The sequence below is a fragment of the Rhamphochromis longiceps genome, linkage group LG12 (assembly GCF_057381845.1).
Source record: "Rhamphochromis longiceps isolate RC_006_pf linkage group LG12, R_longiceps_female_GT1.1, whole genome shotgun sequence".
In the NCBI taxonomy this organism is placed as follows: domain Eukaryota; kingdom Metazoa; phylum Chordata; class Actinopteri; order Cichliformes; family Cichlidae; genus Rhamphochromis; species Rhamphochromis longiceps.
Window position 1 is genome coordinate 3,845,570 of NC_140568.1, and position 15,512 is coordinate 3,861,081.

General features: G+C 40.9%; 1 protein-coding gene across 1 annotated transcript in view; it reads left to right on the forward strand.

Moving 5' to 3' along the window:
- galnt9 (polypeptide N-acetylgalactosaminyltransferase 9) overlaps nt 1–15,512 on the forward strand; it is a 120,194-nt gene that overhangs the window by 51,539 nt on the left and 53,143 nt on the right. Inside the window, exon 5 of the mRNA XM_085424390.1 lies at nt 13,522–13,719. Coding sequence (XP_085280516.1) covers nt 13,522–13,719 — 198 coding nt within the window. The remainder of the gene's footprint in view (nt 1–13,521; nt 13,720–15,512) is intronic.

Below are 15,512 nucleotides of genomic sequence, written 5' to 3' on the forward strand. Positions count from 1 at the left end.
TATGTCATCTACTAAATAAATGTTTTAATCAAGAACCTCTACTAAAAGCTTAATACAAGAATATAAAAGTATAACAGACAATTTGAATACCCTAGTTATTCACATAGCCTCGTCTAACCAGCTCCTCAGAATGCTTTCGGTTTCACTTCTGCAAACTTTCTGCAACCCTGCAGTTTCCTGTCAGCCTGTGGCTTAGTCTTTCTGAAAGACACACATTGTTTAAACATCTGAATGCAATATCAATACTGTAGATTACATTATTAATCTGGACAATAGCAGTAAAATAATTTCCCTGATCTCCACACAATATATAATCAAGTAAATACTCCTTCACTTCTTCTCTCCAGACTTCACTGTTCACTTTAAAATAAGATGAAAACTGATATTATAATAGACATAACTGATGACAGTCAGTATTTAGTATGACCGCCTGTGGTGTTTCGACAGAAGAACGGAGACGGCTTGGTTTGTAATGGAACGTATATATTCAGCAGTAGCTCGCCATTTTACATCTCACCATACACTTCACTTCTTCTCTCCTTCCATCATTCTTAGTCACAGAGCCCCCTACTGGTAACTGAGTATATGTTCATATTCAGTCCCCCTTGTAAGCAACCCTTCACCATCTTAGCAGTGTATGTAAACACAACATCTCTCCTCATTCTCACAGAATTCTACTACCTCAGTATTACTTACTTAGCATGGCAACATTACTATTTGCACAGAACATTATCAGTAGTAAACTTTGCAACCAGACAGCATTTTCAATACCTATTTCACTTATAACATTACTGTTTGAACTATACCCGTGATCTTAACATACAATCTTGTTATGGTGCCTAAATCGTCCTTTATAATGAATACTTGTACCGTTAAGGTTACTGTAGTAACTTAACAACCTTAAGTCACAAAACTCACAAATAAATCACAGTAAATCAATCCTCTATTATACTTGGACCTCAGAACTAGCAGTATGGAACTTAACATTAGCACCCAACAGCTCAAGCGTGTTTTTTTTCACTTTTTTTTCTTTTCATTTTTTTTTTTAAACTCATTTCATAACATAATCCTTGGTCCAAGCTGGTAACTGTCTCGGTCTGTTAGGAACAGAAGGTCTTTTAGGAGTTTCTCTTGTGTTATTTTCAACCTCGTCACCAGCCTGCAACGGCTCAGCATTCTCTGCGCGGCAGAGTGAGAGACGGGCTGCATTCCATCTCTTTCCATCACTCAAGATGAAGGTGCTCAGTCCAGTCTGTTGCTGCACTGACAGTGGATCAGTGAACTGTCTCTCTCCCTTCCCCACTTGGAAAGGTTTACGTATCCGCACCCTGTCACCGACCACAAGCTGGGGAGGTTTTGCCCCCCTCTTTGCATCAGTGTAGCGTTTACTCTTACGTTGCTGGTGAGAGACTCTGGCCTGCATTGGTCATACTGTCCTGTGTCTTTGGGAAACGGCAGGACATTTAGCTTTGTTCTCATGGGTCTCCCTCTGAGAAGCTGGAACGGAGCTGCTCCAGTCGTTGCATGAGCTGTAGCACGGTAATTCTGTAGCATCTCTGTCACGGCGGGCTTCCACAGCTTCTGGGACACCTGTGCAGCCTGAACATAGTCCTTCAGCACTCTGTTGAATCTTTCAACACACCTGTTCACTTGAGGGTGATACACACTTGTTCTGATGTGCTTGATGCCCCTTTCCTTCAGGAAATCAGCAAAGGCAGATGAAGTGAATTGTGGTCCATTATCTGTGGTAAGCTCACAAGGGTTTCCCTCCCGTGCAAAAACTGAAGACAAGAACCTAATCACAGTGTCTGTAGTAGCTGATGAAGTAAAGGCTACTTCTGGCCATTTGCTGAAGTAATCGACCAGTGTGATGGCAAACCTGCAGTCCTGCGACCCGCGGTCAAAAGGTCCAACAATGTCAACGGCCACATGCTGAAAGGGACCATCTGGAAACTGAACCGGCTGTAAGGGAGTAGGAGCAGTTTTGGCCGTTTTGTCACACAATTGACAGACTGAGCACGATGACAGAATCGCATGGACTTGAGTATCCATGCATGGCCACCAGTAAAGCTCTCTGAGCCGCTGCTTTGTGCGAACTATGCCCTGGTGACCTTCGTGTGCGAGACATATCACCTTTTCCCGCAGGGACCTTGGGACCACCAGACGTGTCCCCCGGAAAACCAACGGTGATTCCACAGCAAGTTCATGTCACACCAGGAAATACGGCTGTATCTCAGGTGGGAGAGACCTTTTCACCTTAGGCCAGCCTGAGCGGATAACCTGTCGCAGCAGAGAAAGGTCAGGGCAGTCCTCACATTCAGCTTTAAAATCCGTCAACGGTGTCGCTGTCAAGAGAGGAGAAACTTCAGCTATCTCCAAGAGAAGGTCTTTTTCAGCATCAATGTCAGTGCTGGAGTACATCAGGGGAACCCGTGAGAGGCAGTCTGCGATGACATTCTGAACACCAGGACGGTACTGCACATCATACTGAAAACACATCAACCTTGCAGACCATCGTGCGATTCTCATGCCCGCTCTGTTCATACCTTTGGTGCTGAGAAGGGTAGTAAGAGCTTGGTGTTCAGTACGAAGCGTGAATCTGCAGCCCCATACATATGTACGCCACCTTTCCACCGCCCAGACACAGGCTAACGCCTCCTTTTCTGTGGTGGAGTACTTCCTTTCAGCAGGAGACAGTGTTCGGGAGGCGAACGCCACAACCCGCTCCACTTGATCTGGATGTAACTGTGTCAACACAGCGCCTAGCCCATAGTCTGATGCGTCTGTGGTGATAAAAGCAGGTAAGTCAGGGTCATAGACGGCAAGCGCGGGACTTTCCAGAAGGAGTTTTTTCAGGTCACTGAAGCTCTCACGCGCTGCCTCGTTCCACTGGAGTTCAACTTTCATGTCTGTTTTCAGCAACTGTCGCAGTGGTTCCACCAGTGTAGCATAATCTGGAATAAATTTACTGAACCAGGATGACAAACCCAGGAACGAGCGCAATGCAGCCATATCCTTTGGAGCAGGAGCCTCGGCAATAGCAGTAAGGTGATGTTGGCTTGGACGTAGGCCTTCCTTTGAGATTACATGGCCCAGGAATGTGATGTGTGACTGGCAGAAGGAACTTTTCCCAGCATTAATCTGCAGGCCGACATCTCTGAGACGTTGGAGAACAGCTTGCAGGCGTGTATCATGCACCTCCTTTGATGTTCCGTAGACGATGATGTCATCCAAGTAGTTGCGAACACCAGGCAGATCTTTCAGGACCGTTTGCATCATTTTCTGGAACGCCGAAGGTGCTGATGCTAGGCCAAATGGGACACGTGTGAACTGGAACAGTCCCTCATGAGTGATGAAAGCAAAGGTAATTGGTGGTATGCTGAGCTGAGGTCAATCTGGCTGTAGTGAGTGGCACCTGCCAAGTCAGAAAACAGATCCTCCATATGAGGAAGAGGATGGCAGTCAGCAATAATGCTCTTATTGGGTTCACGAAGGTCAACACACAGTCTCAACTCCTTTTTTCGCTTTCTGGCCACGACCAAAGGACTCACCCACTCAGCTGCATCGATCCTTTCAATTATGCCAGCTTTGAGTAAGCGAGAGAGTTCTGCTGACACCTCTGTACGTACACTTAATGGCAGGCGTCTCATCTTTTGGCGTACAGGCCGCACATTGTTGTTTACCTGTACTTTATGGATGAACCCTTTAACACATCCAAGTTGAGCTGGTGGAATAGGATCAACATTGTACACAGCAGACTTCTGGTTAGACGAATCCGGATCATCTGCAGTTTCATCCTGAATGCGGTCCACTTTGCCTCCGACGATGCAGACGTTCAGTGCTCTAATGAGGTCGAGGCCTAATAGCGGGGAACCAGCTTTGACAATGTAGAAGGAAGCAGGAACTTTTTCATTCTGTGCATGCAGTGCAACTGATGCAGGCAGACAACCCATCACAGCCAACTCATCTTTAGCATAAGTAACTAGTTTGACTTTAGGTCGCACCAGTGAACAGTCTGCAAAATACTGTCTGTAGATAGTTTCTGGCAGAATAGACACAGAAGCTCCAGTGTCTACTATCAGCTCTACTGTCTTAGAGCCACCTTGTACAGTTTCAATGTCGACAGTGCAGGTAAGCTTATCTTGAATAGCTGCCATCATTTTAGCATCTTGCACGCACAGTACTGCCAATTCTGGAACCACTACTTCTCTCACTTCACTGACTGACGACTTACATACCTTGGCAAAATGTCCCTTTTCCCGCAGTTATTGCATTTTGAAGAAGCAGCCGGGCAGTTTTTATCATTAGCTAAGTGCTTGTGAGAACCACACCTGAAGCACTTCCGCTGCTGCTGCTTTGAACCTCCCCGTTTGCGTTGGTCTGGAGTGCAGCCTTTAGCGGGGCGAGGTCCTCTCCTCTGGTGAGAGTGGGAATTTGCCGCGTCGACTGTCTGAACAGGCGCGGTCGGACACGAGCCGGGTGTGGAGAGTAGAGTAGCGTTTTTGACTGCTGCTTCTACCTGGCTCGCAATAGTTAGAGCCTTATCCAGTGTGAGTTCATCCTCCAGTAACAGTTTGTCTTTCACAACGCTGAGATGAGCATTGGAGATCAACTGATCTCTTATCATTTCACTTTCCATTTGTCCAAAGTTACAAGATGAAGCTAACGCTCTGAGAGCCACCACATACTGAGAAACAGTCTCATCCGCTCGTTGAATACGCTGTCTGAATGTATGACGGCACGCCACGACATTCACTTTCGGCACAAAGTGCTTCTCCAGTGCGCTCATGGCGTCAGCATATGTATCACCTTGCTCCGGTAACGTGTTGAATAACCGCTGTCCCTCCGGACCCAAGCAGTGTAGCAAAACAGCGCGTTTCCTAGCATCCGGCCATGCGTCTCCCGTGGCATTGATTACTAGCATGTAATTGTCGAATATTTTCCGCCATGTAGTAAATGGAATCGGCGGCTCACCCACATGTGGAAGAAAAGATGGTGGACTCGGAACTGATGCACTCATCCTCGTCGCCAATTTTTGGTGTTTCGACAGAAGAACGGAGACGGCTTTGTTTGTAATGGAACGTAAATATTCAGCAGTAGCTCGCCATTTTACATCTCACCATACACTTCACTTCTTCTCTCCTTCCATCATTCTTAGTCACAGAGCCCCCTACTGGTAACTGAGTATATGTTCATATTCAGTCCCCCTTGTAAGCAACCCTTCACCATCTTAGCAGTGTATGTAAACACAACACCGCCTTTATTCTTTAACACAGCCTGAACTCTTGTAGACAATCTTTCTTGTAGTTTCTTTAAACAGGCTTCTCGAAGGATATTCAAAGTTCTTCCTTGGATGCTGGCTGGCTTTTGTTTCATTCTCTGTCAAGATGATCCAAAATTGCTTCAGGAATGTTGTGGTTCGGGCTCTGGGGAGGTCAATCCATGGCTGATAGTGTTGTGTGTGTTTTCCAATCATACGTGCTTTTACTGCATTGGCGCTGTGTTTGGGATCATAGTCACACTGACAAATGAAGCTGTTTCCAGTCAGATCTTTTCCAGATGGTACTGCATGATGGATCAAAATCTACATTCACAATTCAGTTTGGAAAAGTAATGTGTGTTTGTGACAGGCTGCTGTAACAAAGTGCCCAAAGTTACAATTGAATTTGTTTCTTTTTGGGGTTTTTTGCTGTTGTTATGGCCCATTTGTCTCACTTGCCACAGATGCTCCAGATCATCTTTGGGTTTATCCAGTCGGCTATGCAGCACATTGTTTCTATGTCATTCTGGTTTAAACAGCATTTTAAAACTCGTCTTTCTTTATGTGATGATTTTGATGATCATTTAACAATCATTATTTATTCCTTGGGCTCATTTACTACTACACTATGTGATTCTGTGTTAAGTTTTACTTATGAATTTGCTTTTAAGGATTTTCTGAAAATGAAGCAACTACAATGATTATTTTAGAACAAATATAAACTCCAATATTAACTTTCTATCATATTACCAGTAAAGTTTCTCTGCTCACAGGTAAAACTTTTATAATAAAAGACGTGGGAACTTTGTGTGTTTATTCTGTAAACTGGCATAATGTAATCAGAATGTTCTGTTTTGCTTCATTAAGATGAAATTAAAGCACTAAAGGTCAGAGTGGGCCTGACCTATAAACATCCCACCACAACATTAGTCAGCAATCAAAGGGACCTTTACCAAGAGATGACTTGATAAGCCGCGGTTATTGAAGCTTGACGGGCCATTTATGGCCCATATGGGAACTACAGGCCCAGAAGTGGCACGACCCGGGCAGGAAACAGCACTCACAAAGGAAGTTGCATCAATGCCTAGGTGCATATCTGATGATAACTGACACCCCAGTGGTTCCCTCATCTGCTTCCCCATCTGTTCTTGCTCAGAAGTAGACTTGCCTGTCATTGATGCAACATACCCCACTCACCTCCGCGTAGGCTTCCTCCTCTCCATCCGTCCCTCTTCCACATGCCAAAGCCACCTCAGCATATTTTGTTCACCGTGCGACGCTCTCTTCTTTCTGCTCCACACACCTTCACCGATGTATCACCTTCGTCTTCCTTTGACAACCTGCAGCTGAAGATTTGTTAGTTTTGTTTTATTTTGCAGCTCCGGTTTTTGCTTTTTGCATGAAGTGTTATTTACAGAAGTCAGTGGAAAGTAGAGCAGAATGCCTGTGATATTTTTTTTTTAGTAGTAGTCGCCGGATAAAGGAATATAGCAACTGAAGAGATGACAGCCAACTTCTACAAGCTTGCTCACGCCGCTTAGATTTCTTTGTGTATGAGAGAGTGTGTGCATTTATTATCTACTGTATGCCTGCAAACAGCATGCACTCTCTTACTCAGATTCACTGGCGGTATCTACACTTTCTATTTGTTCAAATGGAAGAGAAGCCGTTTATCATAATGTGATTATTCACTATGACACATACAGTGATAAGTGAGATGGATGTTTCCTCTAGATGTTGTGGTGAATATCCCTCAATGACCTTGTACACAGTGCCTATGCATACTGAGCCAGAGACAATGCTGCCAGCTCTTAGTGGCATCGCTGTGATTCATTGGCGTGGTATTCCCCGGAGGTGCTGTACATTTGCAGCTGAAATGTATTGCTACTTCGCATAACTTATTATTGGGTTTAAGCAAACATAATTGTATCATGCTGTATCACGTCATTTCCCATTCCCTCACAGCATGTTGGTTTATGACTGTGGTTCTCAAACACGGGGGGCATTAAGCAACTGCAGGGGTGGGAGTGGGGGGGTGACCAGGAGAAAAATATGAGGTGAATAAGCATGATTTATGGGGATTAAAAACAAACTAGAGTTTGCTAAAATTCACATTCGAGGCTTTTTTATTACTTACTTCCACCGTGAGTGCTTGTGACTGATAGAAATTATGTGGTGTCAGGTGCTTTTTATCAGCTTTGTAAAAGGAAGATTGTAAAAAAAAAAAAAAGTTGGTGAAGCACTTGTTTTTCAGGAGTTAATAAGCAAACGTTTTGCACCACAAGAGCGATGGAGTCTGATTTCTGTGGCTTTGCGCCGCTTGAATATGAGGATATGAAATCGTCGTTGTGGTTAATGCGGTTTTGCACCGGCTTAATGCTCGCAGTCTATCTTCTCCTGTAGTTTCTAACCATCCATCCTTTGGGCAGCCGTTGTCCATTGTGTTCCAAAGACGACCAATTTCCTTCCGCGTGCTATGTAAATAAACAGGATTGATAGCAAAAAAGAGGAGCATGTTGTAATTAGAACCTACTGTATGCCATACTTCAACCAAACGGTTGCGGAGGGGAGGAAATTGATATTTATTTGGTTTTGAAGTCTCTTGCACAGTTGCAATCTCAGGTTATTAACGATTAACCATTAACAACGTAGCAGCAGCTCCCGTAAGTGTGCGCTGGAGATAAGGTTGTCGATGCAGGGAGGTTGTAATGAAATACATGCTTCAGAAAGCAACACTTTGATGAATGTTGAATGTTCTGCTGCACTGTGACCTGGTGAGTGTTTGTAAGGAAGAGACAAACTGGTGGAATTCAGAAAGCTAAGGAATGGATTAAACAGTCCTCTTGTAATTTTTAATTATTTTTGCCACATGTATATTTGATATTGGCTCCTTTGGTAATCTCACAGAACTCCTTCTGCTTATTATTATGCCATGCAGGTGCAGTGGTGTTATATTAAATTCAATGGTACATAAATTCCAGAGGTCTTGAAGGCTGGGGAAATATTTTTTTAGATAAAGTAAATCATGTTTTTCCTCTCGCTCACAGCGTCTGGCAGTGGCTCAGTGTTTATATCTGTCTGGAGATGAGAAAGGAGGCTGCAGCCTTACTGAGTGCTTCACAGAGCACAGGCCAGGCAAACCTCCAAAAAGCACTGAAAAGACAGGGCTTTATGCTGCCTTTACGTTTGTATCATATCAACCACGTCTTTGGCAAATGCATTTAGAAGTGGTGAGGAATCTAACATTGCGCCTTGATCCTTTTCCAGTTCATGCCTCTGCATCCCGCTATCTACTTCAAAAAAGCCTCGACCCTGTAATGAATTTAAATTCTGCATGGCTACCTTTCCCTTCTTTGAATCCTGCATCTTTTTTATTGGAGGCAGGAGACTGGCCCAATATTAATATCTACTCTACATATGCATGTCTGAGCTGCTCTGTAAAACAGCCAGGCGAAAGGACTGTGGACGGCTGCACATTTAAAGATTAATGCACTTAAAGATGGCCAGAGGCACTGCAGGCTTAGATTCTTTATCCTATATAACACAGCAAACACAAATTAGCACTGTCAGATCTAAATTGTACCATACTGCAATGTCAGTTTGACTGGTTTTAAAATGTTGTGATGAAATACAATTGTTTTTTAAAATCCCAATAATATGCAATAATTTAATTGGCAATTGCATTGGCAAGGCCCATATTGGGTTCACAACCTGCTGTTAATCATATTTTAACTATAGTGAGAAACCTGATCATAAAAGCGCAGTTATGAAAAAAAAAACATTCAAAATAAAGATAAATATGTTTTAAGAACTTTGAAAGATTTCACTCAAAGCAGATTTAAAGACCTCAGTGCTAATAGATCTTTTTTTTCTGCTAGGGGTCTGTTAGGGTCTTTTTTTTTTTTTTTTAAGTTACTGAATTAAAAAAAAAGCTACTTCTATAGGGCAGCTCACACGGTCTGCAGCATTGAGTTTAATGCAGAATTAAAGAAGATCTTATTTTAGGCACTTAGGGCCCTGCTGCTCTTAGGGTGTAGTTAGATCCCATTATCTGATAACTCTCTGCCTGAGTATCTTCCTCTATTTGAGATCCATTAATCTAAAATTTTTAAATAAAAAATGCAGCCTTGAAAGGAGGACTGCAGGGCTTTTACGTCAATTCTGGGCAAAGGTAGGACAGATAATGAGACATCCTGTGATGCTGCTGTTGTTAAATCAAGTAGATATGAATAGATTGTGTTTCCTTGATTTTTTTTTAATATCTGAAATGCATGCACAGCCTGGTGTGAACCTCCACAAAAGTGCAGACTGCACTGAAAGACAAGTAGTCAAAGAGTTCATTAATCAAGAGGACTTCTGCTTTGAATATAAGAAATGGCATTGTGGAGCCAGCGGTGATGGATGTTGTCAGCATGTGTTTGCTGTACTGGATGAGTCATTACTGGTAGAAGGGAAAATCTCATTGCTATTTGCAACTGAGCATGATTAGGACCGATGTGGATGAATAACGGCCTCAATGTAAGGAACACGAGATAGCAGATAAAGAAAGGAGGATCACACAGCCTCGTCTGTCAAAAGCAGATGTGTTCTCATTTCCACACTGTCTCTTATCTTATCACTCTCGTGTATTCCAGCAGTAAAGAAGGTGTAGGCTGGGTTAGGGTGTTGTGGGAGCTCAAGGACAGAAGGAGATGAATGGAAAAGGTTGGAATGACAGGGTGATCTGCCCAAGGTAAGGAAGTGCTCAGAGCAACACTTTTGCTGAGCATGTCAAGCAAAGCACGTCATGCATTCTGCTACAGTAAAAATGTCTTCAAAGTAAAAGCAGAGCCTTTGTTTCACTACATAGTCTAGCACTGTATGGCACATCTGAGCCTTCAAAAAGATTGTTCTTACGCAGGTTAAGAGACTAAATTGTTGGATTGAACACCTAACCCTTTAAATGGCTTGGAAATATCAAATGATTTAAATGAAAAATCAATGCAAATTTCACTTAACGTGAGGGTTATTGTTGCCTGTCAGATATGTTTTATTCTTGTAATACTGTAAAGAAGAAGAGGTAGAAACATACAGTGGCTAACAAAAGTATTTGGCCCCCTTGAACTTTCCCACATTTTGTCACATTACAGCCACAAACATGAATCAGTTTTGAATTGAATGCATGTAAATGAGAGCAAAATGTAGGAATGCATAAATGAAAATGCATCTATGTTAGAGTGAAAATTTGTAAATATGTACATTAAAATAAATGTATAAGAGAGGACAATATTGCAATGTGTGTGTTAAATATGTGTAAACATGAGAATAAAAATAACTAAATATAAAAATTAAAATAAAACTATGTGAGAGTGAAAGTATATGTATGTGAAAGAAGAATATATGTATGTGAGAGTGAAAGAATGAATTTTGGCTTGTACGGCGTATCTTGTGCAATATTAACAAGCTTTTATGACTGAGCCTACAAGGCAGCACACATAATTAGTGAAATTAGTGATTGCCATTTTTCATATAGATGCTTTGCCCAACTGTGCATATATATATGTATATATATATATATATGTATATATATACATATATATATATATACATATATATATGTATATATATATATGTATATATATATATACATATATATATATACATATATATATATATGTATATATATACATATATATATATATACATATATATATGTATATATATATGTATATATATATACATATATATATATGTATATATATATATACATATATATATACATATATATATATATGTATATATATATATGTATATATATATATGTATATATATACATATATATACATATATATGTGTGTATATATATGTATCTCTCTCTCTATATATATATATATATGTACACACACACACACACACACACATATAAGCATAACTGATATTTAGCTGAAAATGTTTTGTTTTGTTTATTTTTTGTTTTTTAAACTGTCTACTGTAGTTTAGTCTACCCTGAATTTTTTCATTTAATTAATGATTCTTTTCACTTTGAACTAGTGAGCACCTCATTTTTTGTGAGTTAATGAAAAATTACAGCGTAAATGACCTAGATCATCTCCCCTGTGCAATGTTGATGCTAGAGGACTGATCCGACATAAAATAAAACTGGAACTGGAACAAAGGCTGGGGAAGCTTAAGTTTGAAAACTATAGGGTTAATTTTGTGAAGGGACAAACATTTGACTCAAACTACCATTATTTTCCCATAACCAGGTAGCGTTGGTGCCTAAGTGAAGAAATTACATTAAATACAACTGAATTAAAAGACTGACACCACGTCTGTTAATATGAAGTTTCCTTAGGTTTATATTATCATAAAATATATTTGTATAAAATAAAATGAAGACAAAAAATAAATGAAAGAGCTTTCTTTGTTCTGTACCACCATTTCTAAAGCAAAATAATACGTTATTATTGTGTTCGACTTACCCACATCCATCAGTAAAGTCACAAATTAAATGAGGGAACTCATGTTTCTCTAACAGTTAATACAGTAAGTACAGATAAGACTGTATGTTCCAAAGCATCCATTTTCTAAGCACTTGTCCCATACAGGATCGCGGGGGTGTCGAGATTATTCCTGCTGTCATAGGTTCAAAAGGTGGGCTAGACTTCCGACAGGTGGCCAGTCAATCACAGGGCTTTCAAGTTATTAAAGGATTATTTTGTCACCCAAAACAGTTCAGTTCGTCTCACTCCCCTCTGTAGTTTCTGTCCTTTACCTTCATGTGATAAGAAGTCATTTTGTTTTTGGAAGATGAATGAGTTCCACTTTTTGAAGAGGGCGAGAGAGGAAGTAGGACATGAGTCAGGGCCAAGAAACTGACAGTTAGAAAACTGGAGAGGGGAGTGTGTGTGTGTGTTTTTTTTAAAGAAATGCATTTATCAAGTAATGATTGCAGCCAGTTTTTGTTTTCTTTCTTTCTCTTTTTTAATTTGGAAAAGTGTTCCCATAACCAAGTAGCATATGAACCATATGAAGTGCTCTTTTAAAAATATGGAGGACATCATCTGTTAGCATAGGAAGATTATACAAATGTAACTAGGGCCAGAAGCACATGACTGTCATTGTGTTCTGCCCATGGCCAAGCTAAGGAGAGGTTATTGCATGGTATGCAGTGCTATGTTTTATAGACCAAGTGAGTCAAATCATTCTAAATGTCTTTTAATTTCCTTTGAAGATAATACCAGAACTATTAACTATTACTACATTTGCTATTAACAGAACTGCATTTTGGTGATTCTAAACTGACTGTAGGTGTGAATGTGAGCATGAATGTTTGCGTCTCGATGTGTTAGCTCTGCAGCATGTCAAGTGTGTACCCACTCACCCTATGACAGCTTGGACAGGCTCCAGCCCCCCACAACCCTGAATCAGATATGCGGAAGAAAAATCAATGGATGGATGGATGGACATACTGGAGTCTTAGCTTCACCATGTAACTTCTCTTATATGCTGTAACTAAGATAGTTGTGAATTGGTTTTATCTCATTTATTAATATCTCGATGTTGCCTTAAGATTTTTAAAGTCTTGAAAGCGTGTAGTCCATTTAATATGTGCCAGCCAAAACTGCCTGGGAGGGAAAAAGTCATGAGACGACGATCACAGCAGGGCTGTCTCAGACTCTTCCTTGCAAGCGTCTCTCTGTAATGCGTGTCACTATTTGACATTGGATTTTCGTGAGTGAGGGATATCAAATATGATATCATTTGTCGTTACACAGAAAATTCATTTCGCAAGAACTTCATATCATCAACAGGAGAGGGAAGCAGATGCTGGAAATTGGTTTGAAAGTTGAATAAATGCTGGTTTACCAGACTGCATCTACACTGAAAAAGCATGTCAGTGTGGCAATGGTTTAAAAGTCGAGACAGTGTCTGCAGCTATCTGTAGCTGCTCCTGGCATTTTTTGTAACTATTGACTAAAGAACTTTTTGTTTAACATTTAAATGCATTGGTTTCCTGCACATACACATCCACAGCTTTCACTTTACATTCATATTCAGTTAAGTTATCCATTCAGTCAGATTTGACCAGCATTTTTGCAATATTAATGCTTCAAACCTCTGCAGATAGAATGAATATATGCACAGATCTGTTACTTGCCCTGTTGCAGACTCTACACCTCTCACTCTTTTCATTCACCTCCTGCAACTATGCAATGAATCTTCGGCATACCTAATCCAAAAAGCCAGCTTTTAACTTCTGTCTCTTTTCTTATCCATAGGTCTGAACCTATTCTGACCCGGATGAAGGAGGATCATACCCGCATTATCTTGCCCGCCATAGACAACATCAAGTACAACACGTTCGAGGTGCAGCAGTACGCTAATGCCGCCCACGGCTACAACTGGGGTCTATGGTGTATGTACATCATCCCTCCACAAGAGTGGCTGGACAGGGGCGATGAGACAGCCCCTATCAGGTGAGGGCCTCAGCCGGTGCAAAGTGTCCATTATAGATGAGGATGTCTGATGAAATATGAATAGCCTTGGGATATGACTTATTCATATGTAGAGGCATCAAACTCAGGCACACTATAGTTTACTATGCCACACGAACACATGAATGAATGCTGCCTTTAGAAAACTTTCCAATTACACTGAAAAATATCATTTTGAAAGCACAGGGCCTCAGCGGTGTGGTGTCATTAGTGTAACTTTGTGTTGGCTATTAGCAGGGTATTATAATATACCACCTTAGATTAAAGGAGAGCATATGCTTCTGTCGGGTTTTTATATAACTCTAGAAATGCTTTTGTGTATCCCTGGCAAAACTCTACTGGAATGCAATACATTAAAGAAAAAGAGTGTAGCACATCAGCATTTCTTAAACTCTTGTTGCTCTTACAGATGTTCTGGCTGTGTGGATAGGATGGGGACAGGAGCTGAACTTGTTGATGAATTTGAATTTGTCCCCTGTGACTGTAGAAAATTTGTGATTGACGATTGTTAGTAGCTGTAATGTTTAGAAGTCTGCTTAAATTTAGTTTATTAGAGGAATAAAAACAAGTGAACTTGTTAATAGTCTTGTGTTATATAGAACTCTTTAAAGATGCACTGAACTTTTCTTATGATGCTTTATAATACATATCTGTAATCACGTAGCGGTTTTGTTTAAGTGTTGTAAGGCCAAAGGCAGTGCAAGCACCAAGAACATAAGGTCAAGTCCACCTGACTCAGCTTAGCTCTTGGTTTTCCTCTTCCATAATTATGGGGCTGCTGAACTGCTTAATGTTGCTGCATCCCTGGTGCAATTTTACAACTAGTGCTACAGTAGAGCATCAAACTTGAACTGAAGATGCCGCATCCTGACACATAAACATAAATATAATCACAAGGAGGTGCGGGTCAGCGGTAGCGAGAGATCGGCAGCTTTGAGCTGCATTTTTTCTTATCTCATTCAAGGATGCTTCAGTGAAATGGATCCAGCTGAAGTGTTCTCTGAACACAGTTCATCTGGTTAAAGAAGAAGTATTTCCTCTTTTCTCAGACTGCACAGACTCAGTAATACATCTGTTGACAAAGACAAGCATTTACAGGAGGAAAAGGGTGTTGTTTTTAAAGATCTGAGATGTGCAATGCGCTAACAGGCCTTCATCTCTGTATGAACATGAACTTGGAGTGACCCATTTAATCAGACATTTAAACTGATTTAGATTCGTAAATGAAAATCCACCACGTTTTTGAGATTCCTATACTGACAAGCACAAAACAAATACTAAAAGATCAGTGACAGGAGTAGAGGGCAAAAACATTCAGAAAAATCAAAAGTCGAACTGATCACATACTGTAAGTAAAGTAGCTAAATTTGGCTACCCCAAAGGCCTGATCAATGAGGATCTGTGGCTGCATGTTCACCCTGTTGCCATCTGGCAAGCGATACAGGATCTGCTGCCGTAGCACCAGACTTTGGAGCCATTTCTTTCTTCAGGCTGTGAGACTACTGAGCTCTTCCCCTTCACTTCACCACAAATATTAGCTTAATTTACTTATTTATTTTAGCAGCATAACAGGAAAAACATCTGAAACGTCAATGTACAACCCTGTGCTCCACAATGATGAATAAATGCCTGCAGAATGTCAGTGCTGATTTTGTAAAGCGCTAAAAGGAATCAATAATTCTTGTCTGCTGGTGTAAACCTATGTTCAAACAGCATTGCTGCTATAAACAGAACAGGTAAATGTGTTCATTTGTATCACTTAATGTCCTGGACAC